We start from the raw sequence: 15,658 nt of genomic DNA, 5'->3' as shown, positions 1-15,658 counted from the left end.
CTAACTCCTAACTCCTTTAGGTGACCTAAATTTATTCTGCGTTACAAAAACATCTCACTGCCCTATTCACTATCATATGAAGTCTAAATGTTTCTTCCAGACTTCTGAGTCCTTCCATGTGGCCCCACCTCTCCAACCTTATTTGCTTTTTTACACCAAATGAGGGTAGTATATATGTCTGCCTATAAACATCTGATTTCTTCATACCGTGCAATAGAGCATTTCTCTTATCTCATTAGCTCTCATTTCCCATAATATTTTTTCAGCTAGATGCAAAGTCAGCAATTACATCTTATTCTTGTTTATTCCCTCTGTCTCTACCTTGTAGATACCTGGTAGAGTTTTCTCTTCATGTGATTATTTGAGGACTCAAAGCTGCTTGTTTATCTTTTATTTTAACATGAATTGACTTAAACCTTTAAAGACATTACACACTATGTAAGAAAAACAATCCATCCTAACACCAATACTTTTGCAGAAACTGGGAAGCAATGGCTCGAAGAATAAAATGTCTCTATGGCTATCTAAAATAATGTAAGATATAGACCATTTTGTGAGAAGTAAAAGAATGCTTAGAATTTGTCACTTACTGGTTAAACTAAATATCTGGAAAAATTTAGATCAGTATAGGATAGCTGGAATGGTTAATTTTGTCTGGGAAAGATACAAGAATTTCTAGATTATGTATCATTTGAAAAATCAGTTATAGTCCCATCCCATTCCCATTTTCCCCAAGTCCTTCCAAAGATCAATAAAGGTGACCTAGAATATTTTGCAATTTTGAGCGTATCTCTGTTTTTGAGCATTATGTTGCCTAGAGAGGAATAAAAACATAGGCTTCTGGACAAGCAACTTCTTTATCAATGGTAAGTGACCGGTAAAATACTGAATATTGAAATTTGAAGAAACAAATCCATTCTCTTCTCTATTTTATTTATTTTTATTGATGTTAGAGAGAGACATCAATTTGTGGTTTCACTTATTTATGCATTCCTTGGTTGCTTCTTGTATGTGCCCTGGCCAGGGATGGAACACACAACCTTGACATTCCAGCCCTGCGCTCTAACCAACTGAGCTACCCAGGCAGGACCTTTCTTCTCAATTTTAGCATCTGAATCCTTCAAAAGAATCTTGTCACAGAAAAAAAAAAAAATTGTTACTGTAGGCTTGCTTTCTTCAGCCCAAATAATGAGTTCCTCCAAAATTAAAAGCAATTATTGCTTATTTTTTTAAGAAACATCCAAAACCAATGTTGATTTCTTAAAATTAAGAGTGAAGATTTAAGGAACCACAACTGATTCATGTTCCAATAATGTTAACTGTCCAAATATTTCTAAAGATTTTATCACTGAGCTATCTCTGTGCCTTGAACAAGTGCCTAATGGGCATACTATTAATATCTCCTACCAGCTGGTGCCAGGCATTCTTCTCATGGTGAACCACAGGGTTATTTTGAGGAAGTGCTTCTCAGGTCATCTAAACTGAGCGAAGGGAAAGTGAGTCTTGATATGCAAAGAGGACATTTATGCATTCCTTTGCCCATTCATTCAACAACTTTTATTGAGTGCCTACTGTATGCACAAAACTGACGAGTGGCACAGAGATCCCTGTTCGGGGTCTGATGCATTTCTGAAGTTTGCAAAGTCCATATTTGATTTCCTAGTGGATATTTGTGAAGAAGTCAGTAGATGTGTGCTCTATTCAAGTTTAGTTTAAGGTAAAAGCAATATAGCCTTTGAGAGAATCTGTATTTAATTTTCATATTTGGGATCAAAGCAATGGAAACCTGAGCTAGAACAGTAAATGAAATATTTGCATAATAAAGTTTTCATTATACCTCAGTCTATACCAAAAATATTAAAATTTCAAAGGAACTTATTTCCTAACTGCTACAGAATATATTCTTTTTATGCTAAATTTGACTTAAAATCTCATATATTCAGCAACCAGATTTAGTTATTTTAGTAACACTTAATAGGGGGATTATTGATTATAAAAATAATATATGTTTGTTTTAGAAAATTTGGAAAATTCCTGGTAATTTTACTGTCCAAAGATACTGTTAAAAAATGTATACAGATACATATTTTTTTCTTACATATTTAGGATACTAGTATATATAATTTAGAATTTTTTTATTTTATAATTCTACCCTGAACATTTTCTTATATCATTGAATATTCTTTAATAATGTAAGTTTCATTGGTTATACAAAACTTTAATTTTTAGGCCTTCTGTTTTTGTGTGCCAATTTTTTTAATAAGTTGGATAGCCACTGAAATTTTTCACTAGTTGCCTATTGGTACCCAAGCTCTATTATGATATTAAAATTAGAAAATTGATGCACAGTTCAGATGCCTGGCATAGAGTTCAATAAATGTATATTTGTTATGCCAATTAATGTTTTTCAAAGTAAATTGCATAGTTGATTTTAGAGCAAAAGCCAGTGTTCAGAAAGACTTTGACTAGGCACAATTTGAGTTTTTATTTATAACAATTTTGTTTTAAAATTTTAATGAGAGCTCTCAAAATAATTAGTAGAGACACACCCTGGTTATGAAACTAGTTTTGAGATTCACTTTCTTTGATATCAATCAGTTTCTTAAGATATATTGTAATGCCAGTCTCCTATAAAGAAGTAGTAAAACTAACTTTTCAAAATGAGTTTGAAAAATAACTTCCAAAAATTTTTGTAAAACACATTATAATTAGTAAATACAGTTACTTGAATTTTGAAGTTTCATTAGAGGTAGGAATAGTAACTAAATATTGTGTAAAACTCTTTCTGACCAACATTGTGGAAACTTAAAAGGGCTTATACAATTAAAGTAGATTAAAATAAAATGGGCCTTTCTTGACTTGACTAAACTTGAGAATCTGAAGTAATGTTTTTGTTTCGGTCATGATTAGTTTGAAAATAGCAAACAAGATTTTCTGGTTACATGTTTTGGTTATGCTCTTTAACCTGGGTAACACCCAGGCACTAACGTGGTCTTAGTGTGTGCCTCTTGGTTTGTTTTGGCAGAATTGCCTAAAGATATTTCTCTGGAGGTTTTTAAGCCTTTCAAATTGCAAGATTTACTGCATACTATAGACCTTTTATTTGGGTTTCTGTCTAGTTTTATAAAGTACTTTAAGTTGAAATTTTCACAGTTGATGGAGCTTCATAACAAGGGAAAAAATAAAGAAGGGGAAACTTATTTCCTCTAGCAAACTTTGGTGTGTAACAAAAATTTGTTTTCCTTTCCTTTGTTCTCATAGGTATGAGTTCTCTTTATTTTTTTTTCTTTTTTAATCCTCACTCAAGGATATATTTTTATTGATTTTAGAGGGAGAGAGAAAAAAACATTGATGTGAGAGAGAAACATCAATTGGTTACCTCCCATATGCCACCCACCCACGCCAGAGGTTGAAGCCGCAACCGTGTGTGTGTGTGTGTGTGTGTGTGTGTGTGTGTGTGTGTACACATACAGGATGAAGCACCCATCCAGGACTGCGTTCTTTTTTTGTCCATAGGGAAAGCTGCATTTATTTCATGAGTTGACTTTAGGACTGATCCTTTAAAAAGTTAGTGCTAGTTTGTTCATCATCAAGTTGAAAGTTCAAACCTATGGAAGAAACTAGGGAAAGAGTCATATAACATAGATAGCCAGCATGAGACCACTATTTAGTCTTCAATAACTGCCAACAGCAGACAGTGCAAGGACCAGCATGAAGCATTCTGAAGCTGGAATCATTCTGGCAAATGTGCCCTTTTTAAAAAACATTTATTCATGCCATGCTTATAGAGACAGAACTCTGACCTGCTAAAACTGAAAAAGATTTAAAAAGCCAACTTATTTCAGCCCTGGCTGGAGTGGCTCAGTGGATTGAGTGCCAACCTGCGAATCAAAGGCCGCCAGTTCAATTCCCGATCAGAGTACATGCCTGGGTTGTGGGCCAGGTCCCCAGTTGGGGGCACCCCAGGGATTACCACACAGTGATGTTTCTCTCCCTTCCTTCCCCTCTCTCTAAAAATGATTAAATAAAATATATTTTTTAAAGCCAACTGATTTCAGACCAAATAACTCATTAGCAAGTATCTAAATAAATACACTTATTTATCTGAAGTTTTGATAAAGCTAAGAGAATCATTGAATATCTCAGGACAGAGCATCAGTCCGCCATTGTGCTTTGACATCTTCTATATATAAATCGAGTTCTGCCATGTTCACATTGGCTGGGCGAATTCTTATGAAATTGGATGTAATAATTGGATGTACTGACCGTCATTGACAGATCCAAGGGAGTAACTTCTATTTGGAGTCAAGAAGTGGTAAGAGAGCAAAGAAATAACTCTTAGCCTTATAATTTTACCAGATAACTGGTGAAATTTTGGTTTAACATTTAAATACAAAACCATACTTTGTTGTATTAGTTTCAGATGATGGGAATCTTAATCTTTATAGGTAAAAATCACATGGCAATTAACATAATTACAAGGAAGAATGGCGTTATACCTACTTTAGCATTTTAGCCTGTAAAAGCAGTGTTTTCTCGAGGAGTTCAGGACATTTTATGCAAAAAGATAAATAAATAACTTTTAGCAGGAGTCATTGTCCATGACTATATTCATAGTGGCTTATTATAAAGAATGTGGAAAGGATTTGTTTTTATTTTATATGCATTATACTTAAAGAGACATAAACTCTAGTTGCAATTCGTTTGTCTTGCTTTGAATTTCAGTTAAACTAAACTCCCCCTCCTGTGTTCCAGTGTATAATATCCATGATTTCTAAACAGAATCCACCTATAACACCAAATCACCCACCATGACAATATGCTACATTTAAAGATTTAGGAGTTTGAAACATGGTGACAAGTGCCTTCTTTCCTTATTAACTTTAGGTACTTATTTCTAGTTCAATGCCTAGATGCTGAGCACTAGTTTACTTTAATATTTAGACTCTGCAGCCTTGGAATATGGTTTCTAGAAATGTATTCATCTGAACAAAATTCACTTAAATTCAATCAGAAAAGATGCATTAGGTGCCCATTCTGTTCATCACATACTACAGAAGATAAGATCCCTTTCTTCATATAAGTTGCATCTATTGGGGGAGAAAAGATACACACCCATGGAAAAATATTAAGAAACATCCAAAAATACATCATTTTGGTGCTGCACCGTGCCAGAGAGATAGAGATCAATGAAGGCTGATTAGAAATGGAGGAAGCAGAACCTGAAGGGAGTCGAAGTAAAGTAGGGCTCTCAGGCAGCGGAATAACCTCTCTTCTTCAGCATGGAGGAACAGCAGAGGTGGTATGGAAGAAACATACAAAACGTGTTTGTGGGACATGAAGTAGAGTAGACCCTAGGGGGAAATAAGGTTGGTTCAGCTGTGATTATAGAAGGCCTTGATATTTTTGAATAATTTAGTAGAATTAACCAGGCAGGTAAAATTTGCAGTGGGTGGAGAAAGACTATAAACATTCAACACAAATAAGAAATGCAAATGTGTGACAAACATAAGAAGATGTTTAACCTCTCAAATAAAGAACTTTAATTAAAAATAATATTCTGTTGTTTATAAGGTTAAGAAAACTTTTAAAGATTGGTGCTATCCAGTGTTGGTTAGAATATAAAGAAAACTGGAGGTCTTACGTAAAATCCACTCATTCAATAGTTTATTGTTGAACAAGTAATTATTGTACCAAGTATTATTCGAGGCACTTAGAATACATTAGAGAACAAAATAAATAAAAATTCTTGTACTTGGAGAATTTTATACTAGTTGATGAGAATTTAAACTTGTATAATTTTTCAAAAGGAATGTTTGAAAATTTATAATGCATGTGTATTCTAACCCAGTCATAATGCTTTCTAAGGAACTCACAGTACAGGGAGTGCAAAGTTGTACCTATGCATTTATTTACAACCTTGTATAGGCAAGCCATTGTTGTGGATACTCTGATTTGATTGTCTTTTGTGGATACAAGACCCTTATTAAGATATGTATTTTGAAATTATTTTTCCTATTCCATGGGTTGCCTTTTCACTCTCCTGATGGTGTCTTTTGACGCACAAAACTTTGATTCTAATGGAATTCAGTTTATCTAATTTTTCTTTTCTTGCTTATGTTTTTGGTGTCATATCTGAGAATCCTTTGCCAAATGCACATTAATGAAGATTACTTCTCTGTTTTAGCTCTGATATTTAGGTCTTTGATCTACTTTGAGTTAATTTTTCATACCAAGTGAGATAAGGGTTTTTAGTATTTTTTATGTAGCTACTAGAAAATTTTGTATTACATGTGTGGCTTACATTATTTTTGTGTTGGAAAAAATTGGCCTAGGCCAGTGATCTCCAAACTTTTTAATATGAATCCCTATTGGAAAAAAAAATTGAGCGTGCTCCCACCAATATATATGTATTTATTTATAGATTACATGCATGTATTATTATATGAATAATATATTACACATTATAATGTGAAACCTACACAAAAAGTTAAAACTTAAAGGTACATAATATTAAAATAAATGTAAATAATATTTCCCACACTCCAACAGATTATTTTGCACACAACTACTTTTGGAGACCAGTGGTCTAAACTATAACCTTAACCTTCTAATTCGCTTATCTTCTTCCTTCTCTGAGCCATCCTCCACAATATTGACAAAGGATTCTTTCAAGTGCAGATATGATCATGTCAGATGCCTAACCAACTTAAGGGTAAAATTTAAACTCAGCTCGTCATACAAGGCCTTTCATCTTATATCCCTGCCTATATCTCTCTAGCTTCAACCGTCACTACACACTGTATGGCTTATCCATCAATACCGTACAGTTTACAGTTTTCTCCACAAGATCATCCTTTACTTATGCTTTTCCCTCTACCAAGGATGCTATTTCTGCTTCCTTACCAGACTGATCAGTATTAGTTTTCATTCCTGTGTGCCCTTTTATAGCATTTAATATACTACAATAATTTTTTATTTGCCTATCTTTCTCAGTAAATTGTATATTCCCAGTGCCTATATAGATTATAGAATTTTAATAAATGTTTGTTAAAAGAAAATGTTCATGAATATCTTATTGAATTAATTAGTGAATGTTTCTTCTAATACAGCCTACTTTTCTGCAGTCATTGATATTCATGATCAAGAAACAATTGCTAGTTTTTATCATTTGTGTTTAATTGCAAGTCTTACAATGATGAAAAATTATACTTCTTGTTTTTCCTATGAGTTCTCTGTGCTTAAATATATAATTTTTTAAAGAAAATGTTACAATATTATCTCTTATTCTTCTTGTTTCCTTTTTCTTTTCTTTTCCCCCCTATGACATCATGGTTAAATGGGTCATTTAGAGCAACCTGAGACCTTAAAATCATTTCTGGTATACCTGTGAGATGTGTTCTGCTATCCTTACAACTGACTTAGAATTGAATTTTTTAAACACCATCAATGGATCAATTGGAGACCAGTTGTACCACAGTGTCTTCCCTGTTATAACCACTATGCATCATAAACAACAGCAACATTCATAATGATAGTCACAATCATTCCCCTCAGCACCAGTTCCTAGAAAGTTTTTCTCAATAAAATAGTATTGTAAGCTAGTAATCAGAACACTGTAGAGCACTTTTATGAGCCATTTCAAAAAATCATATCTTCCTGCTATTTACAGTTGATTTTTTTTTTCATTCGGAATACTCCAGTCAAAGTCAGGGAAATTCTTAGTAGAAGGAGGTAGCCCTGATGTTAGGATTTAGGCACCAGTATACCAGGAATTTCTTCAGTCCTGGCCAGTGTGGCTCAGTTGGTTGGAGCATCATCTGATCGATGGTAAACTGAAAGGTCTCAGGTTTGATTCCTAGTCAGGGCACATACCCAGGTTACAGGTTCAGTCCTCAGTCAGGGCATGGACAAGAGGCCACCAATAGATGTTTCTCTCTCACATCAATGTTTCTCTCCTTTTCTTTCTCCCTCCCTCCCCTCTCTCTAAAATCAATAAGCATGTCCTCAGGTGAGGATTTAAAAAAAAAGTATTTCTTGAATTCAGTGTTTGTCATGTGATATTTTACATTGATAAGTGGTATCACTCCATATCTGCATAAGAGCATTATGCAGTTTCCAAACAAAACAAAAAAGCATTCAAACTCTGTGAGCTACAGAATAGTTTTTAATTTAATCTTTATTGTATTTTTTTTTTTACATTACCATTTGGTCCCCTTATACTCCCCTCCCTCCAGCAGTCATCACACTGTTGTTCATGTCCATGAGTCCCTTTTCCTTTTTGCTCAATCTCTCCACCCCATAACCTCCCCTAGCCCCTCTGTCATCTGCTTTCCATCTACGAGTCTCTCTATTTTGCTTGTTAGTTCAATTTGTTCATTAGATTCCACATATTAGTGAAATTATTTAGTGTTGGTCTTTCTCTGGTTTATTTCACTTAGCACAGTGTTCTCCAGGTCTATCCATACTGTTGCAAAGGGTAAAATTGGTTTAGGGAAAATTAGACAGATACATGCAGAAAAATGAAACTAGACCACCTTCTTACACCACACACAAGAATAAATTCAAAATGATCGAAGACTTAAATGTTAGACCAGAAACCATAAAAATCCTAGAAGAAAACATAGGCAGCAAAATCTCAGACATTGCTGATAGAAATTTTTATCGGATATATCTTCCCCAGGCAAGAGAAACAAAAGAAAAAATAAACAAATGGAACTACATCAAACTAAAAAGTTTTTGCACAGCAAAGGAAATCATACAAAATAAAAAGAGAACCCACAGAAAGGGAGAACATATTCGCTGATACATCTGTTAAGAGATTAATATCCAAAATTTATAAAGTACTTTAAAACTCAACACCAAAAAATCAAACAACCCAATTTAAAAATGGGTGAAGGACCTGAATAGACACTTCTCCAAAGAGGACATACAGTTAGATGGCCAATAGACATATGAAAAGATATTCAATGCCACTAATCATCAGAGAAATGCAAATTGAAACCACAATGAGATATCACCTCACACCTGTCAGAATGACTATCATCAATAAATCAAGAAATAACAAGGGCTGCAAGGATGTGGAGAAAGGGGAACCCTTTTGCACTGTTGGCAGGAATGCAGACTGGTGCAGCCACTGTGGAAAGCAGTATGGTGTTACCTCAAAAAATTAAAAACTGATCTGCCTTTTGACCCAGCAATCCCACTTCTGGGAGTATATCCAAAGGAACCCAAAACACTTAATCCGAAAGACCACTATTTTCATTGCAGCACTATTTACAATCACCAAAATATGGAAGCAGCCCAAGTGTTCATCAATAGATGAGTGGATATGGGACATTTACACATTGGAATTCTACTCAGCTGTAAAAAAGAAAAATTTTACCCTTTGCATAATATTTTTAAACTTGATTTCTTCAAGTCATTGTCTTCTTTAGAATGTTGGTAATGGATGACCTTTGCATCTCATTATTTTCTTGCATCCCTTTTTCTTCCATTCCATCTAATTTGTAATTGATTCTGTGTAACAGCATTTGATTGTATTCTTTTTTCTTTGTGGAGTATTGTACAAGTATGGTGTGTCTATACCTTCAACGTACATTTATTGAGAAATTACTGCGTACAAAAAGACCCTAATGCTGAGTTTTGTGGAAGATGAAAAGACTTGTTCCAACCACATATGAAGGATGAGAGAGAATGAAAATATGAATGAAGATAATGTCATGATTGTTAAAAAACAAAGCTAATGATACTATATACCTATGTTTGCAAACATATACTTAAAAGATTTAAAATATGAACTTAATATAAAATTGCCATTGATACTTATTTTATTTGTAGAGATTTATTTTAGGGTCAAATTTGAGAGAACCTGGTATATTTTAGATTAGGGGATGGAAAATGGGCTATCCAAAAACTGTAAACACCTTTTAACAATCTGTAAAAGTACATTAGTGGTTCCCTAGGCATGAGAAAGGAGGATGGGGAGTGACACCAATGGGTACGGGTTTTCTTTTGGGCCTAATGAAAATGTGCTACCAGGTTGGTTATAGTGATAGTTGAACAACTTTAAATGTACAAAATACCATTGGGTGAACTTCATCGTATGTAAATTACATATCAAAATTTTATATTAGTAAAGATGTTTTTGTAAAAAATGATTGTTAAAAAACAGGGACTGTGTCTTTTCCATCTCTGACTTAAGCTGATTATTAAGGCAAAATCATATGCTGGTTGAAAGGATAAAAACTTAGATATGAGCATATCTAAATAAGCTACCTAACTCACTTTATAAACTTTTACCAGAACTCATTATTTTTATTTGGAAAAACAAGAAAAGTTCTGAGAAATATATATGTAAAATGATATTTAGCATTATTTTCAGAGTTTTGTCTGCATTCCTTTATTTTATGTTAGAAAATACTAAAAATACAATGGAATTGTTTTTATGCTATAGTTTTATTTAGAAAGGAAATATTGTACTTCTTGTCATGGTAAAACATCTTGTTTTCTTGGATTCCCAAGAGATTTTGCAAGTGCGGTATTAATAATTCAACTCATAGAAAATGAAAATGTGATGTATATGAAATTTTTAAGTGTTTGGAATTACAGGAAGGGTCTTTGGCATAACATGTCTTCTCAACATAATTAGTAGTTTTTAAAAAAATTATGCCACTCCACCTCCCGTCGGTAGTTAGGGGAAATGATTTTATAGCTGAACTTTTTAAAAATTATGTCTTAAAACAGAATTGGGATATTTTACATTTAATGTGATTTTAAATTCTTGAGGTAACCTAAATTTAAAGGTTACACTCAGTACAGTAGATATTTTCACTTTTTATACATCTTTTTCACCTCTAGTTTCAATAGAAAATATATTGTGTTCTGTATTATAAAATGCATCATGTTGTCTGAAGTAAACACTGATTCTTTTCAAAGTGCAGCTTATTATTGTTTCAACTAACTGCTTGATTTGTTCATAAAAGGGAAATTTTTATTAAAAAGGATTAAAGCTGTAAATTGCTATTTTGTGGTCTTTTCGACCAAGTATCATAGTGTAACAAGGGTAGACACCATTACAGTTCTAATCAATATATCACTGTTGTGTTATTACGGAGATTTTAATGTTACTTTCAAAATTCTGAATTGTTGGAATATTGGTCTTTACTGTTGACATCTGAAAATACTATTTGACTACATATTTCTTCTGTTAATATGCAAGAATTATTAAGAAATGGTAAGTCAATTTTCAAGCACACGAAACACATATTGAATATTTTAGATAGCATTCCCCTTTTCTAATATTAATTTTTAAATTTCATTTGTCTAGTGTCCACTTGGCAAGAAGAGTACTTCAGTTAGAAAAACAAAACTCGTCAGTTTTAAAAGACCTGGAACATCAAAAGGACCAAGTAACACAGCTTTCACAAAAGGTAAATAACTTAAAAGAAACACAGATAATGAATCACAGTGTTCATTTTAATTCTTTCTTACTCCTTTGTGTATTTTCTAAGCAGTTTTAAAATAAGCTGTTCAGTATTACAAAATGATTTTACAATTTATGAAACTAAGTTAATGTTAAAGCCTCATGAAACAACTTACAGTATATGGCGAAACGAAGATCAAAAGAGAGATTAAATGCCCAGACTAAATATAAATGCAGACTAGACAGACCGAGCTCTGATTTCTGGGAATATCAACTGGCAAAACAAGTTTAACAAATATTAGTGGCACTTTAAGTTTTAAAATACTGAAATAGATTTGCTTTTGACTCTTTGGATAAAAAAAAAAATCACTTCTCTACTAAGCAGACAATTTAAGCTCTCACATACTTTGGTATATGATAGTTCCCAAATTATGTATATTTTTAGATCAAAATTTTTTTTTTAAATTTTCCTTAACCTTATATTGTATCATTTAAAGAATATACAGTTGAACCTTGAACAATGTAGGGGTTAGGGATGCAGACCTCCCCCACCCCTTCCCTCAGTGGGAAATCCCCATGTAACTTTTGACTTCCCCAAAACTGAACTATAGAGAGTTGTCCCTCGGTAACTGCTACAAATTGGTTACAAGAGTCCCCCCACCCCCGCACATACACTCACACACACAGATACCAAAATCCATGGATGCTCAAGTCCCCTATATGAAATGGTATAGAACAATGCATGCAGTTGCCACTTGGAACTGCAGATTCCCAGGCGGGGATACGGAACTCAGAGATAAGGAGGGCTAACTGTATATTTATTGAAAACAAAAATTGCATATAAATAAACCCACACATCAAACCCATGTTGTTCAAGGGTTGTACCTAGGTTTTACATAGTATGTTCAACCCTCTTATTACTTGTCGGCATCTAATTACATTTTTCTGTACTTCTGAAATTCAAATAATAAGACAATTAAAACCATAAATGCCACTTCACTAGTATTCCTTTTAAAGCCATATATTAGAAAGTATTAATACATACCATATATTCTTCATTTGTTTTCTTAAGGACCTGCCTTTCACATCTATTAAAGTACTATTAATATTATAACATTAGGAGGATCTTTATGCTCAAATTTTAGAAGATCAGAAATCTTTTAATAATATTGCAGTGCCTGACACCTAGTTAATGCTCAGGTTGAAGCAGAGTTGTGCTGGCAAAGGGGAACAACCAGCTCTCCAGACAGGGGTGTGAGGAATGGCTCTGATTTGTAGCATTTGCTTTGGTGGGAAAAATGTTACAACCATGACAAACTTGAAGCTGCCAACATAATCTTAGGGAACATGGAGTAGAGAAAAGATGCTCAGGAGCACCCCATTGCATAGTGCTTCCACCATACAAATACACTAGCCATATATAAGCACAAGAGCATAGATAGTAGAAATAATTAAAAATTGATGCATTTTTTAGTATTTGTTTCTTTTTAATAAAACTTATTTTAAATCAAAATAAAGTCTTAATAATGGTGGTATTTAACAACCAGCTCACAAAACTTTTGAAAATTTACCACTCAGCTCTTAAAAATTAAAAACCAGCTATAGCACACTGCAGGGTAAAACCATGGAAGGCTATATAAATGAATAACTAAAATGGCAAGTGAACTTCTGTTTGCTAATATATTATAGATCCCTTGTCTTTGTTTTAATATCAGAATAACCTACCAAAATATTTCTTAAAAATAAAATACTAGAATTTATATAAACTTGTATTAATTATGTCAGTATATTACTCTTTAAAGAAACCACCTTGGCCCTGGCCAGTGTGGCTCAGTTGGCTAGAGTGTCACTCCCGTAACTGAATGGTTGCAGGCTCAATTCCCAGTGGAGGCACATACCTGGGTGACAGGTTCAGTCTCAATCCAGGCACAAAACAATTCTCATCCTGAGGCATGTGGAAGACAACCAATTGAAGTTCCTCTCTCACATCAGTATTTCTCTCCCATTGGTGCTTCTCTCTCTCCCTTCCTCTCTTCCTTCTTTCTCTCTGAAATCAATGAAAAATTGTCCTTGGTTGGACATTGAGCAAAAAGCAGAAAGAACTCATGGACATGGACAACCACAGTGAGGTGATCGCAGTGGTGAGGGGACGTAAGGGGGCTAAAGGGTAATGGGAAAAATACAATAAAAAATAAAACTAGATATTTGAGGTAAAAAAAATTTTTTTAAACCACCTTGAAGCACTTTAGTTAATTTAAATAGTAATTTCTAAATGGGTACACACTCCTATACAGGTTGTAGGGGAAAAATATAGGAAATTAAATTAAGTAATTAAATTAAACTGTAATGACAGTTTACTTTGCATGAAGCAATTTTTAAAAAACTGTTGGCTAATATTGAGAATAGGTCTTAAATATTGAAATATTTGTGGCACGAAATGGTATGACGTGTGCAATTTATTTAAAATATTCCATAAGGAAGAGGGGGAAAAGGGCTCAATAGAAAAAACAAAACACTCAAAATGTGGATAACGTTCGAAGCTCGATGATGGATACATATAGTTCATTATTCAGTTTCATACTTTTGTGTATATTAAATTTTTTTTGTGAAACATATGGAGAAAGAATCAGTAAATCTATATTAAAAGGTTTATACTGAGTGTATAATTTCCCTTAAGATTGAAAATAAAGTATTACAATTTGAAATATTCCATATATTTTACTCTTTTCTACCCCACAAAAAGTGATGTTACAGACATAGCTCCTTTTATTGCATTTTGCTTTTACGCTTTACAGATACTGTGTTTTTATAAATTGAAGGTTTGTGACAACCCTTCACTGAGCAAGTCTCTTGGTAGCATTTTCTTCAACAGCGTTTGCTCACTTTGTTTCAGTGTCACATTTTGGTAATGTTTGAACTTTTTTGATTATTGTTATATTTGTTATAGTGATCTGTCATCAGTAATCTTTGATGTTACCATTATAATTGTTTTGGAGCTCCATGAATTACGTTCAGATAAGACAGTGAACTTAATTGATAATCATGTGTGTTTTGACTGCTCCACTGATGGGCCATTCTCCCATATCCCGGGCCTTCCAATTCCCTGAGACACTACAATATTAGAATTAGACCAATTAATAACCCCACAGTGGCCTCTAAATGTTCAAGTGAAAGGAAGAGTCGCCGGTCTCTTTCTCTCTCAATCAAAAGCTAGCAATTATTAAGCTTAGTTAGGAAGGCATATCATGAGCCAAGAAAGCTAGACTAGAATCTAGGCCTCTTATGCCAAAAAGCTGGCCAAGTTGTAAATGCAAAGGAAAAGTTCTTGAAGGAAATTAAAAGTACACTCGGTGAAGCTACAAATGATAAGAAAATGAAATAGCCTTGCTGTGGATGTGGATAGTTTTAGTGCTTTGAATAAATCAGAGAAGCCACAATATTTCCTTAAACCAAAGCCTAATCCAGAGCAAGGCCCTAATTCTCTTGAATTTTGTGAAGACTATGAGAGGTGAGGAAGCTGCAGAAGAAAAGTTTGAAGCTACGAAGGTTGGTTCATAAGGTTTAAGGAGAGGAACCATCTCTGTAACCTACAGGTGCTAGGTGAAGCAGCAAGTGCCGATGTAGAAGCTACAGTAGGAGGTCTGTCCAGAAAAAGTCCAACCATTGTTAATATAACGAGAATGGTTTGCATTACATGGATGTAACCTGGCAGCCAAGGAGAGTGGACTGGAATGCGCATGTGTGAACAATGATGATTTCATTGTACCAGTCAGTGGGGGTGGTAGACGCTGTTGAGTGAGCATGTGCACTGTGTGACTGTCGCATTCAAAATGACTGAGCAAATTGAGCAATGAATCTGCATCAGATTTTGCATTAAGCTTGCACATTCCTCTGTGGAAACTATTTGGATGATTCAGAGGCTGCAGCTGTGGGCAACTGGTGATTGGCAGCTTCATCATGACAAGGCGGCTGCTCATGCATCATGTCTGGTGCAAAGTTTTTTGGTGAAACATCAAATCACCCAGGTGACTCAGCCCCCTACAGCCCTGATTTGTTGGCCTGCAGCTTCTGTCTTTTCCCAAATCATCTCTGAAAGGAAAGAGATTTCAGACCATCAGTGAGATTTAGGAAAATACAACAGGGCAGCTGGTGGCGATTGCGAGAACTTTGTGAGGTCCCAAGGTGCATTTGAAGGGGACTGTCATTGCCTAATGTACAGTAGTTCTTGTATCT

General features: G+C 34.2%; 1 protein-coding gene across 2 annotated transcripts in view; it reads left to right on the top strand.

The window, feature by feature from the left end:
- The window catches only part of PIBF1 (progesterone immunomodulatory binding factor 1), a 169,494-nt gene that overhangs the window by 104,525 nt on the left and 49,311 nt on the right, over window positions 1-15,658 (top strand). For both annotated transcript variants that reach the window (XM_090258571.1, XM_090258570.1), the window contains exon 14: window positions 11,330-11,432. In XM_090258571.1, coding sequence (XP_090114697.1) covers window positions 11,330-11,432 — 103 coding nt within the window. The remainder of the gene's footprint in view (window positions 1-11,329; window positions 11,433-15,658) is intronic.

Source organism: Furipterus horrens, unplaced genomic scaffold, assembly GCF_987537825.1.
Source record: "Furipterus horrens unplaced genomic scaffold, mFurHor1.1.pri manual_scaffold_12, whole genome shotgun sequence".
In the NCBI taxonomy this organism is placed as follows: domain Eukaryota; kingdom Metazoa; phylum Chordata; class Mammalia; order Chiroptera; family Furipteridae; genus Furipterus; species Furipterus horrens.
The sequence above is the reverse complement of the archived record's forward strand: the minus strand, read 5'-3'. Positions and strand labels throughout refer to the sequence as shown.